General features: G+C 26.3%; 1 protein-coding gene across 2 annotated transcripts in view; it reads right to left on the reverse strand.

Annotated features, from left to right (window-relative positions):
* Window positions 1–14,160, reverse strand: part of LOC129981897 (cell adhesion molecule Dscam2-like) — a 395,465-nt gene that overhangs the window by 121,572 nt on the left and 259,733 nt on the right. For both annotated transcript variants that reach the window (XM_056092942.1, XM_056092941.1), the window contains 2 exons: window positions 10,585–10,792; window positions 8,046–8,245 (listed from right to left, as the gene is read on the reverse strand). In XM_056092942.1, coding sequence (XP_055948917.1) covers window positions 8,046–8,245; window positions 10,585–10,792 — 408 coding nt within the window. The remainder of the gene's footprint in view (window positions 1–8,045; window positions 8,246–10,584; window positions 10,793–14,160) is intronic.

Here is a 14,160-nt window from a genome sequence, read left to right on the forward strand (position 1 = left end):
ATATATAATATATTCATTACATACATATATATATACATATGTAATGAATTTGGAATCTTGTCTGCTAAATTATATGTAACATATTATTGGTTGAAGTAGAATGCAGGTTTGAAGACATAGACGAGACGTTGTATTTCTAATTTCGTTTTATTCTATTCCGAGTGGCAGGCACGATTATATACAAGAAGACGCAGCGTGTCACAAAGCAGAAGTAAAGAAAAGCAAAAAAAGGACGAAAACAAATGATCGCTAGTCTTATATAACATTGGATTTCTGGCCATGCACCAATGCAATACATGCGTTGACCTTTGACACCTTTTCAAGGACACCGAAGTATCACTCTCATTTGAAACGTAGTTCTGATGGGGCATTAATTTTACATTGGAATTAATTAAACCGAAAGTGGAATTGGATCACGAAATAAGAGAATATATTTAGAATGAAGTTACGATGGGCTAAATTAAGATAAAGAAATTAATTTGGATTAAATTAAGAGTTTAAAATATCATTACATATATATACAGAGACAAACACACACACACACACACACACACACACACACACACACACACACACACACACACACAGAGAGAGAGAGAGAGAATATATTATATATATATATATTATTAGCTTCATTTTATCTTTCGACGTTTAAGAATATTTTATGGATAGGTTTAATGCATTTAATACCAATATTATTATTTTTTATTTTCTATAAAATGGAAGGAAATATTTGTATTTCTTTCCCTTTAAAAATGAATGCTTTTCCTTTTCCTTCTTCCATATTCGAACTTAAACACGTAGAACATATGCTACACTAAACAAGAAGTCTTTCCCTAACAGAGATGATATACATGACAGTAGGTATATTCGTATTACCTACGAAAAGCAATTTTCCTATCAAATTGGCTATGGTATTCGGCATCACGCTCAAGCAATAAATTTAACAAAGGGCGTGGTTTGGATATTTCTCTGTCTTTCCCTATTATTTAGTTCCTTAGATCGAAACTGGAATAATGCGATAATGGGAATACGACCGGAAAATAGACAGTGCTTAATGGCTACATTATTCTTGTAATCTCTGAGAAATGGGGGCATAAATTCATGATTTAGCATGATAGAATTATGACACATTGGGGCAATTGTAGGAACATTAAAAACTCATAACTTCGCCATGAATGTAAATGTCTAAATAGTACATTAATACTCATACAATAATAAATCACCAAACTAAAGGTTTTGCTGAAAAGACCTTTGGAAGACAGAGAGTTTGTTTTAAGAAATTTCTAGAGATAAGAAATGATATTTCTGATATAATTTTTAAGTAATTAAAAATAGAATGATATGAGATAGAGGACTTTCTAAGTTAAATATAATATTTATAAATAACGTGTCAAACATCTTCAAGTCGACAATAAAAGTTAGCTTGTATTGCGCTCACGCACGCACGCACGCGCGCACACACACACACACACACACACACACACACACACACACACACACACACACACACACACACACACACACACACACACACACACACACACATTTATTCTGATGTTTCAATACGCATATATCATATTAATTCGTAAATGACTGAAATAATTACTAATAAATTGCTTTTAAAAAAAACCTTGGTAAATCTAGGATTTGTAAATGAAATACATCATTTTTTGTGATATGCCTTAATTTTTGTTTTATTTGCCTTCCCTATTTTTGGAAAGCTGATATAAATTAAATGCATAACTATTTCAAAGTCGGTGGTAAATGCAGTTGCTTACAGCCCCAAACATAATGATTATAATGATTACTGGCACAATAAAACATTATGCAAAGTAAAATCTAACATTTAAGTCTATTTAGCTTTGATTAATGCATATATTGTGTACGGTATATTGAACTTCATATAGAATGTGCTAAATCCCTTATCCTTTTATTGTTAAGAAATATTTTAGTAATTATCGGTTTAATCTTCAATTTAAATGTCAAATTTTATTTCGATGTAATAGCATTCATTTTTTTTATTAAATAAGTGGGTTATTTTAAGATTCATACACCACACAGATAATTTTGTGTCAAATTTCTTTTTATTTCTGGCGTTTGACTACTCTTATCAAAAACATATTTATACTTAAAATGTAACAACATTCTATAAAAGTGATATATGTTTGTGTTTGCATACCATGTTTAGACAAATCTATCCAGCTTATTGTCATGGAAATTGACATATAGGCAGTGGTAATTGTATTTCAATGTCCATAGAAGTAAGAATTTCAAAATCTAATATAGAAAATTCTTATTTCATGTTTTGTGTTGTTTCGGACGAGTTTCACACCTTTTTAATTATAATATTATTTATAATGATTGTAGAAAAATAATTCATATCTTTAATAAAAAGCCATTAATTGCGATTCGAAACATTCTCTGTCAAAAATAGCTGTTTTTTTTTTTTTTTTTTTTTCTTATTCTGTCATATTTTTTGTCAAAAAAAATTTAATAATTGAAATGAAAATTCCTGCATTTCATATTCAATTTCAGTAATATTTTTCAAATTTTTTGAGGCAATTATTCAATAATACAGTAGGTAAAAATAATTAATATTTTTCTCAAGAAAGATTTTATACTTCCCTGATTGAACAAAGTTATAAAAATTTCGTACGAATAAATTATGAAGATTTATATATACAAATGCGGGTGAGGATAAAATATCGCATGGAATTTGCTAATTGCATCTTGACAACACTTCGGAAGTGTGGATTGTTTACATGTTAGAATCGGTTGAAAGTATGATGTAAAAGTGAAAGTAATGATGAGTATATGCAAAATTTATTATATATATATATATATATATATATATATATATATATATATATATATATATATATATATATATATATATATATATATATATATTAGTATATGAGCAAAATGTATTTTTACTCATATACTCATATATATATAATAAATTTATATTTTATACTCATATAATATAATATTTTGCTCATTATAATTTATTATATATATATATATATATATATATATATATATATATATATATATATATATATATATATATATATATATATATATATATATATGAGTATTATGAGCAAAATGTATTTAAATTGCAAAGTATTCTCTTTAAATTCAATTTAAATCTAGTATGCATTGAAACGTTACTCCGAAATTCAATCACAAGAAAACGGTTATTCAAATAGTTAATAATAATTAAATTGCAACATAATATTATCTTGTCAAAACCCATTGATTCTAAAAATGGCGAGATACATTTTATTCCACGAATATACCTCATTTCTTCTGACAGCATTATAACATTTTTATACAAATGGGAGCAATTTCCAGTTGCCAAGAGTATCACAATACATAAAGAAGAAGAACTATCATTAATAAATATTTTCTTGTAATTAAATCTATGATATGGCCTCTAACATGTAAATGCCTTTGACTCGGTTAACATTGGCACTCTAATGGAGAAAAGGTCAATTGCATGTACTAGGAATGATTATGTAATGATTTCCCTCTGATTCATGCAAATAATCTCTCTACTACTACAAAATATTAAGCTTAAAAACTGATCATTTAGATTTTAGTAACTGACCAAAAACAATTATTTATACAATGAAAAGAAATTTAATTTTACTTTTAATATTTAAAGTACTTATAATTTCTTATTAGTGGTAGTAATGCATAAATGCATGACAAGCGAAGGATGTAAGATATGATAACGTGGTGATACCGAAATAATCATAATATGATTGTTAGAATTTAGAAGCAGAGAGAGGAAGAATGCGGCTTTGTTACTTTTTAAAGAACAGAAATCTATCTATCCAACATTGGTAGTATCAGCTATACGTGTGCGCGCACGTGTGTGTGTGTGTGTGTGTGTGTGTGTGTGTGTGTGTGTGTGTGTGTGTGTGTGTGTGTGTGTGCGTGTGTGTGTGTGTGTGTGTGTGTGTGTGTGTGTGTGTGTGTGTGTGTGTGTGTGTGTGTGATAAGAACAAATTGGCCAGTCATATGAACTGCCCCGATTTTGCCTGTTTTTGATTCATATGAAAGACAACGATTTCTATAAGCGTTATCAATAGTTTCATTCTCTTCACGAATTCAAAATGTGAAAAATAAACACCTCAAAATCATTACTGCACTGCTGGGAGAATTCATCAACATCAGTCACTGCAGAAAATTCGCCAAATGTTATTTTGAATATTCCTTAGATTCATTATAAAAGGCTGTTCGCCCTCTCCGCTTCTGTTCTTGCAAGATAATACGAAATTAAAACTTAACTTCCAACTCTACAACTGAACCGATATTGACAATTTTTATCGCCAACGAATTTTACTTTTATAAACTTAGCTTCCTAATGAAATCACTCTGTTTTTATAAAATATATACAGTTTAAAACAGTTCTTAACTTTTTTTTGATAAGATGCATTTTATCAAAACTGGCCAATATAATGTTAATAACATTAATATGATCGTTGCTGATGTTGAATATTAATAAGATTAATTTAGTCATGTCCATCAAAAATTGAATCTTATCACAAAAAATGTAGCACATTGTTTTAGTTATAATATTTTATAATGTGCATGAATAACATGAAAATTCTGGTTGATTAGGTATACTTTTAAGCTTCGAAATTATTTGACTGTGAAACCTGGTACAGCTATTGAGGTCAATGGCTCTGGCAAAATTTTATTTTGTAGTATTTGGAAAATGGTAGACATTGACATATCTAGACGTCATGAGTATTGATAAGAAACAAAAACCTCTATAATGGATGTGTCTGGAGTACTATGTCGATGTCTTCCATCTGGTTAATGTAAAAAAAGAGACTTTTTCGATTTCACTGAAAAATGGAACACGGTGAGGAGCAGGCGTGCATTCATGGCATATCGGGCTATTAATGAGCTTTCAGACGAAATGAAAGCTTTCAAAATGAGTCAAATGGTTCAATTAGTGGTAGAGTAACTAGTTTATTCATTTTCCCTGTTATTTTAAATACATTAATAACTTCTTTTACAAATAAATTACTAATCTCGATATTTTTTTTCTCGACTTCATTTGAGTTATTAATTTCAATATATGTTGTTACATTTTTAATAATTTCATTGAAGATGAAATTGCAAAATGCCGCAAACCAGTAATTTGAATTTTGGATAAAAATTCGAAATGCATGAAAAGAGTACATTCTCATATAACATCACTAATTATTCAGAATTGTCTGTTAAAATACTAGAAACATGATTATGACAGCAGTTCTAAGAAACCAAAAGTATTTCACAGGATAAGTATTTTAGATATATAATTTCATATTTGTAGCTGAAATTTGTATGACTGAAAGTTTTCCTTTGATTGAAAGTTGTTTCTATTTAAATTAAAGATTCCGAATTTTTACTCAAATGATTAGTTTAACATTCAACCCTCTCCTGAATAAATTGTTATTTGTTATCAATAAAAAAATAAACGTCGAATAGAATTGAACTTATAACAAAAGTGATAAACGTCGAATAGAATTGAACTTACAACAAAAGTGATAAACATCAAAGACAATTTAACTAATTTAAAAAAAAAGAAATTAATCCCTCAATCATTAATGCAGAAACAATCTAGAATATTAAAAAATAACGACGTTTCCTCATGAACATGTTTGATCCCGTAAGTATTAGTGGTGAGATGGAAAATGCATGAAAAAAAAATTTATCTGAATTTTATGTCCTGATGTGAAAATTCTATAATTGGCAGATAATTTCGCCTAAATGACATCTTTAATATTCAAATATTAGAAGAAATGCTTATAATATATGTCTATAGCTATTTTTTTACATATTTCTTTATTCCGATAAACCTTTAGTTCTTTCGACAAAATTCCAATCTGATATGTATGACATAATGGAAATAAGGAACATGACGTTCCATTAACATTTTTATTGAAAGTAAAAATGTGAGGGAACATGGAATGTTTGTGTCTTGTAAAAAAAAGTATTATCAGCTTTAGCTGCTTAAAGCAGATGACACTGAGGAATTATGTAATATAAATATAATTGGAAAAGATAAAAGTTTATAATTAAACTTTTTAAAATGTAGTTAATAATAATCAAAAACAAAACCATACACTTATTTCTGAAACCTATGTTACAAAATTGTTCTTTTTCTTTTCGAGTATAGCTAAGTGTGATAAAATTATTTTTATTTCAATCGCAAATATATTTGTTTCATTTGTTATATTACTTTCAAAACATTGTTTAGAAACTTTACGCAGAAGTTAAACCTATTTTAATTTATTTCACACCATCAATATTCTCTGTTATTTATAATGGAAAATACCATATATCGTTATTACACGCGGCATTATTTTTTTAAAATTTTATATTAAAATGAATATAAGTTCAATGTAAATATTTAACTAGGGCTCACTTATGAATATGCAAATTAAAAAAAAATATATACATATTTTTGAATTTACAAATGTTTACTTATGAACGAGAAAACTATCATATCACAATAGAAATTTATTCGCCATTTGAAAACAATAACACTAAGAAACAAATATATTTATGCTTTTATGGAATGAAGAAGCTCAAACTGTCAACACAATCTAGCATAAGATATCATATTTACTTGTAAATAATCCCCAGTGTCTACAGTGTCTAATGATAAAGTGTATCGAGGATGTTCCATTTCCCTTCAGAAAATTTTAAAATCTTGTACATTAGAGTTAAGAAACTAAAATATTTATAATTTTGTTTAAAAATTAAAAGATTTTCTAAAAGTTTTAAACAGCCTTTGATTTCCAAAAAATTTAGATTCTAATACATCAATTACTGTTCATTAAATAAAAAAAATGATATTAAATTATCTAAACCCTGTATCATTTCATAAAATGAATCTCTCAGTAATATTATGAAAAAATAGTTCGACTTTGTCGTTTAAAACAATTTTAAAATTTTAATATAAATTTTATAAAAAAAATGTTTTAAGACCATCATTTTCTAAGCTGATTATCATTACTTTCATTTAGGAATCACAAATTTTATCACTATAATTTATTGTGACGTATTTAAAATGTAAGTTTGTAAGAATGCTTTTTTATTCAATTAAAAAAATCAATAACATATGAATTATAAATTCAAAAATTAATTTGAATTTACCTGAATTTGTGATTGATTGGTTTTAAAACAAAATCGCACGTATGGAAATAGATTTTCATTTTATATCCTTTCTTTGAAATTCATTTTCTTTTTCCTTCTTTCTTTCCTTTTGCAGTTTGCAGATCTTACATTTTTCTTCTTTTATTTATTTTTTATTCCTCAAATATAATTGGATTGCTTAAATTAAAAGAAATTTCATTATAAAAATGTACAAAAATTTGTTATTATCATTAAAATTTTGAAATATAATGTTTCCCGCACTAATTTTAATCTTGAATAACATTAGTATGATAATGTAACTGAATGTCAACATGTTATATGTTTTTTTTATATATATCTCTTTATTCAACTTGACTAATTCCTATTTCTAAAAACGAAAATTTTAATTGATTACTTAGTAATTTCGTGATGAAATAGTCGCAAAATTTTATACACTTACGCATTCTCGAAGAAAATAATTTTATTCCTTATCACAACAGAATCATTAGTTCATTGATCAATACAATCATCTTTTTATTATTGTTATATTGTGGCTCCACCTGGTAATAAATTTACAAAAGAATTCATTTGAAAAATCACTATATTGATGAATTATAAATTAGAAAAAAAATATAGAAAATGCATAAAATAAAATTATGCTTTCCATTACACTAATAAATGAGTACTTTTATATAATGCTTTTTAATTTAATTTAATTTATATATTAAATGTGACTGCAGTGAGTTTGTCGATAGAAAATTTGTTCTATTGCAGACATTATTTGTCACCTTCTCACTCAACATTTATTTAGCTCTAGTAAATCTATACGAAGTTAATCAAGTATTTTATTGGGCCTTTTGGGGTTTCATGTATTGGTAGGGTTTCCTTCCACGTACCTTTCATCCAACGGATGGAGTGAATGGGATAGCCGGATATCGGACAATGGATAATCAAGAAGTCACCGGCGACGGCTGTTCTGTTCCGAATCGGTCGAATGGACGGAGGCCCCCGCACGTGGACTATGGAGGAGAAAGCGTCAACCCCGTATTCGTTAATTGCACGGCATTCGTATTGTCCGCCATCGGAAACTTCCACCCTAAAACGAGAGTAATGTTGCTTAGCCGCATCGAAAAAGGAAACATATTTGTATCCGAACCATTTCTGTATTAACTAATGAATACTAATATTCATCAAATTTTATACTTAATCTGTAGTAGAAAAAAATTGATTTATTAAGATAATATAAAATTTATCACCAAAATGTACTAAGTGACAATATAAAATTTATCTACCAAATTGTAATAGTTAATTATAATGGAAATAACACTATGAAAATAGTTTTACAATGTATGCAGAAGACTTTCTAAAAGTAAATTTTGAAGCATATGTTAAATTAGCCATTCTATATTTTTTTAGTATAAAATGAAAAGTACTTAATGATTTTTTTTTTCTTAGAGGGCTAAATAATTAGAAATTTAAAAGTTTTCTTATTCGAAAACTTGTATTCAATAAGTATTGGGAATTTCTGTGACAGTATTTCAGTATTTCTAATATTATAATTTAGAATTAATAAAACAGTCGATCTTCATTCGTTCCTGTTACAGTGAAGTATTTGTAAACAAAAATTTGTTCCAAGAAATCTGTATTAAGGCTTTAGGAAATCTTAATAACTAAGAATTATGCAAATTGTGCACCTATTTTGAATATACATTTTTATACACATCAAAATAAATATATTTTGTAAACATTGTATAGTATTAAAAGTATTCAGATTATTGTATAACATTGTTTAATAACAAATTATATATAAAACAAAACTATGCAACAGGCTACCTTATCTGGATACTTATATATAATCCGTTGACTCATGTGAAAATGCATGTATAGACAAAAGTAATTATACTTATTTTCTTGTATTCTTAAATACAACGCTGTGGTTTAATGCAGCAAAAAACAATTATAAGATCCTAATAAGTTTTAATATTTCATTGGTATTGATTAACAGTTATTTTTTATAATTATTTTAAATTAGTTGTACTAAATTAAATTAAAATTGTTCATCATTATTTTTATTTTTCTCTTACTCTAATTAATAGTTGCTTTCCGGCTTGGTAACATTTTAAACCGTCTTATACCATTGATCTAATGTGAACTTCTGCAGAAGTTTCAGTTTTTCTCCTCCTTCAGTGTTTATCTTTTTTCATACGACTGTTCTCTGTTTGATCATACTTTTTGCTATCATTGTTCGATTGTTTCTTTTTCTCTTCCTTTTTCTCTTGTTTAGCTTCTATTGTGGTTATTATTCATCTGCTACGTTTTTTCCTATGCTTCATATTTTTTTTTCAAAAAAATTATTCGTTTATTCATTGAGATAGTTCTTAAAAATTGTTTTATTCTCTAGATTCAGGATATTTTATTATTATTATTATTATTACTTTTATACATGTGTAATAATTTTTATGCTTAATTACAAAGACATTTTTTTTTATAAAGTCTGATGCAGGGGCAAATTTTGCTAATGGCATTTTTTACAAGAGTATTTATCAATTGAGTTGTTTCTAAATATTTGTTCAATTCTCTGGATTAAAGATATTTTATTATTATGTAATATTTTACTATTGGAATAATAAATGCAATTCCATCTATTTATAATTACTTTGCTTCTAATATAAGCAGTTAAGATTAAGTTAAAAGATATGATCACGAATAAACTCCATTTACAGATTACTTTTGTACACGTGTAATAAACATTATGCCCGATTACAAATTTATAAGGTCATTTTTATAATGCCTCACGTAGCAGCAAGCGTTGCTAATGACGATATTTTATAAGGAGCGCATACCCTTGTATTGCTCATGCAAATCCAAAATTTAGTATTGGACAAAAAATGATATAAACCTCTACAGATTTCTTATTATTAAAACATTTGCATCGTAGGACACCCTCTCAGCTGTTTGCATTACCTCTTATATGTACCATGATATACCATCATATAAGCAAAAAGTGATGCTATTTTTATATAAAATGTTTCTGTACATTGAATTTCAATATTTAAGTCTTTATGTTCTAACATTTTTTTAAAGTGTCACTAATTCGTTGGATGGGATTTAATTACAAGTAATTAGGATTCTAAAAAAATAGTTTTTGTCACGATGACCTTAGAATATCTTGAAATAATAACGGATGAAAAATAGACTCCTCATTTTAATTAAAAATTAAAGTTTTTATGAATAAATATTCGTATTTACATTCGCAGATTATTATATATTCCAAATCAAAAAGATAAAAATGTAATGTGATGTGATATTATACTATGATCATTTATTACATAGTATTTCTTGTTCATTTTTAGGTTACATCATAAATATTATATCTTTTAAATGAAACAAAATTTTCCTTTTCTTATTATTAAGAAAATCCATCTTAGAACTCACCTTGTTATATTGATGAAGCTTATAACACTTCCTTCACGACTGACATAGTCCCCCACTCGAATTCTACTAGTATCTTGAACAGGCAAGTCGTAGGAATACCAAGTTATTTGAGGTAAAGGATTTCCAACTGCGGAACATCGAAGAGACACAGACTCACCAGGTTTCACAATGAGTTCTTCGAATTTACTTAACAACACGGGTGGTTCAGCTAAATTAAAAAAAAAATATTAAAAAAAATCAAAAAATTTATAAAATCCTTTCATCTTCAAAAAGAATTAAATATTTTAAAGATAGAGAATATGTTTCATGAAATTGTTTAGCAAAAAACACATTGCAATTAAATTTAGCAGTGAAAATAGCTTTGGATTTATAGAAATAAGATTAAATATTTTTTCATATAAGATGATAACGAAGAAAATAAATTTTAGAACTATTATCAAAAACAATTCAAATATTTTTATACAAAATTCAGTTTCTCCTTTGATTATTCCGGCTTTATGGCAAATTTGAATTTTACACCAAAAAGCTTAAAATTGGTTGATTTCTGAGTTTTATTTAAAACTAAAGGCTTCCACATGTTTTAAGCCGCACAGGCGTAAGATTTGATTTACGGTTACCAGCTTTCAAACGTAGTGTATCAACAGACATAAAAAGTGAAGAAAATGATATATATATATATTTAAATTTTAATACATATATTAAAAAATTTATTTAAAATCTGTCTTACATATACATTCAAAGAATAGAAGAATAATTTATTGGCTACCACCATATTTTCAATTATAAATTCAATAAAAAATTGACATTCGTTATCGGCACATAATTTTATTCTAAAAGCTTAAACGAAACCTATAAGATCATATTTCCGACTGAATGTAATTTAGATGTTTATCGTCTTATTTTTTCTATAATTTTAGGAATAAAATCAATATAAATAAGGTTTATTTCATTTTCTACAAATACTATAAAATAAATAGTTTTCATTCTTTTTGTCAGACTTTTAATAACACAAAGGTCTTTAATAAAATCCATTTTTTAATTATGAATGTTCAAATATTTAAATAAATTTTTAAGGTACCTACTTTTTCAGCCTTTTTTTTAAATGCATAAGATTTTAATAAAACAAACATAATTTTAATTACAGTAGTAAAAATTAAAAATTCTAATGACATTTCATTAGATTTTTTTTTTTATTTTGAAATTATAAGCAATTTTTAGCAAACTTTTCATGAATATATGTAGATACGCCAAACAATCTATAACAAATTCTAGTGAATATATTTCATTTATTTTTATATCATAAGTAATCAATATTAATTTAGCTATGTTATGAACTAAAAGATTTCCAGGAACTCTAAAACATTTGAAAATATTCCCAATTTTGTTAGAAAACACACAATTTTTAATGACAGTTACAGATTGTTTTTCACTTAAAAACTGACAAAATAATAAAATATGAACCAAGGATTATGTTCTAATTCATAACATTGTTAGAAAAGAAAAGTAAAATATTGGGAGAAAATTTCATTTCAATATCTAGAAAACATTTTATGAATGGATTTATTGCAAAGGAAAATGACTAAAAAATACAGTTTTGCAGAAAATGCATTTAATGATTTTAATACATCACTAAATATAAATATTTAGTTATCCCTTTCCGATATTAAAATTCATTACATTTACAAGTCAAATTCTATTTTTCATGAATTTATACTGATTTCATTTTCTTTTAGTTGTATATATTACTCTTTTTTTGTACATCTTCCAATATACATTTTTATTTTAGGACTATGCTTTCTTTTCAAATATCTTTCATTATCATAAGAAATTTAAAATCATAATATCCATAATGTGTGCTACATTCCACTTCTCACTCTGCCAATGATCTTTTAAAAATTCTATATATTTCCAAGAATGTTCCGGATTTCTGACAGCTTTTTGAAGTTTAACGACAAAGAGTTTTTTTAATAATGTTCTTTTCACATATATTTGGTTATTTCATCATTGATTTTTATTCTGAAATTTTCAAAAGTAACAAGGGAAATAACTGGGGCATTGTCATTTGGTAACACACGACTTCATTGTTTTAAGCTGTAACATAAATCTCAAACTCATTTCCCAGAAACAAATAAAATTACAAAAAGAAAAAAAAAGGAAATGCTATTCTATATTTTTAAATAATATATTGCTTAAGAATAAGAAAATGGCTGTTCAAATTAATCGTTTACACTTTTATAGTTATTTAAATACACACTTCATGATTCAAAAGTTTCGGTTTATTTATTTATCTCTTGTTTAAATAATATATGGGAATTTCCAGAGAATTATTAAAACAGTTTACTAACTTTGAAAAGTCTATGTGGAAAATGCTAGGAGAGTATAATGCAAGATGTAGAATGCCAAAATTTCCGATACTCGAACGTTATATAAATCTGAACTAAATATAATGCCAATATTTTAAGGATCTTTAAAATGATATTAAAAGTTTTGATGTTTAGATATTACACTCCTGAAGAAGATAATTGAAATCTTCATTATTTCGCTCATCTCCTATTTAATTGCAAAATATTAATTTTAAATGAATAAAATGGAAACAATTTAAAATAGCAGACAATCAAAATTTCTAAATATTATTCTAAAGAAATTTTTGCATATTTTTTTATACCATAAATATGATTTTATACAATGAAAAAAACAGATAACATGGATTGCTTGCATTTTTCCGATCTAAATATCTCATGCATCAAGTTATTACCTTCTTTATAGATTATTTTAGATTATTTACTTACAGCTTATAGATAAATCTATATACAAATGTCATTTTTTTATCCTTATGTGTGAGTTATAGCAACGACACAGTTATTGATAAACCTTATTTCAAAATAAATACATAATATGCTAAAAACTGCAAATTTAGTTTTGAATGCCCCTTATATATGTACCGAGAATACTCACTAATAAATTTTACTTTAACATTCAAAAATATATATAAAAAATAAAATATACATATATATTGTGTTCCAAAATAAATTTTATGAAATTTATCAATGCAAATTTTGTCTATAAAACTCCTAAAATTATATACATTTGAGAATACTTCTTTTAAAAATAATTCATCGCATTATTTGAATAAAGAAGAATTATATAATATAGACGAGTACATAGTTCTTTTAAATACCATGAAAAATTGGTTAAAATCAGATGATACATTTTTATTTCATCAGTATTGGCGGGATTTTCTTGTGTATAAATCTTCGGAAGATTAATAAGGATCAGTTAGAATCTGAAAGGTTTCTCATATTTTTCTAAAAGATTCTAAACGTTCTCCGTTTTCTAACACCTGCGCTTGACGTGTGAAAAATTAAATTTACGGATTGCATCATAATTCACCGAAATGTGGTGTCTCATTACTCAAACTAAGTTTTCTTTTTTACACTGTAGCTTGGTGTGAATTTTCTTCTTAATTTTTTTTTCTGCTTTCTTCAGACACCAAATGCTTCCTTTCTAAATGGCTTTGTAGGAAGATTTATTTTATTAATTTATTTTCTTCTGATTTTTCAAGGTATTGAGCACATC

This window comes from Argiope bruennichi, chromosome 8 (genome assembly GCF_947563725.1).
Source record: "Argiope bruennichi chromosome 8, qqArgBrue1.1, whole genome shotgun sequence".
NCBI lineage: Eukaryota > Metazoa > Arthropoda > Arachnida > Araneae > Araneidae > Argiope > Argiope bruennichi.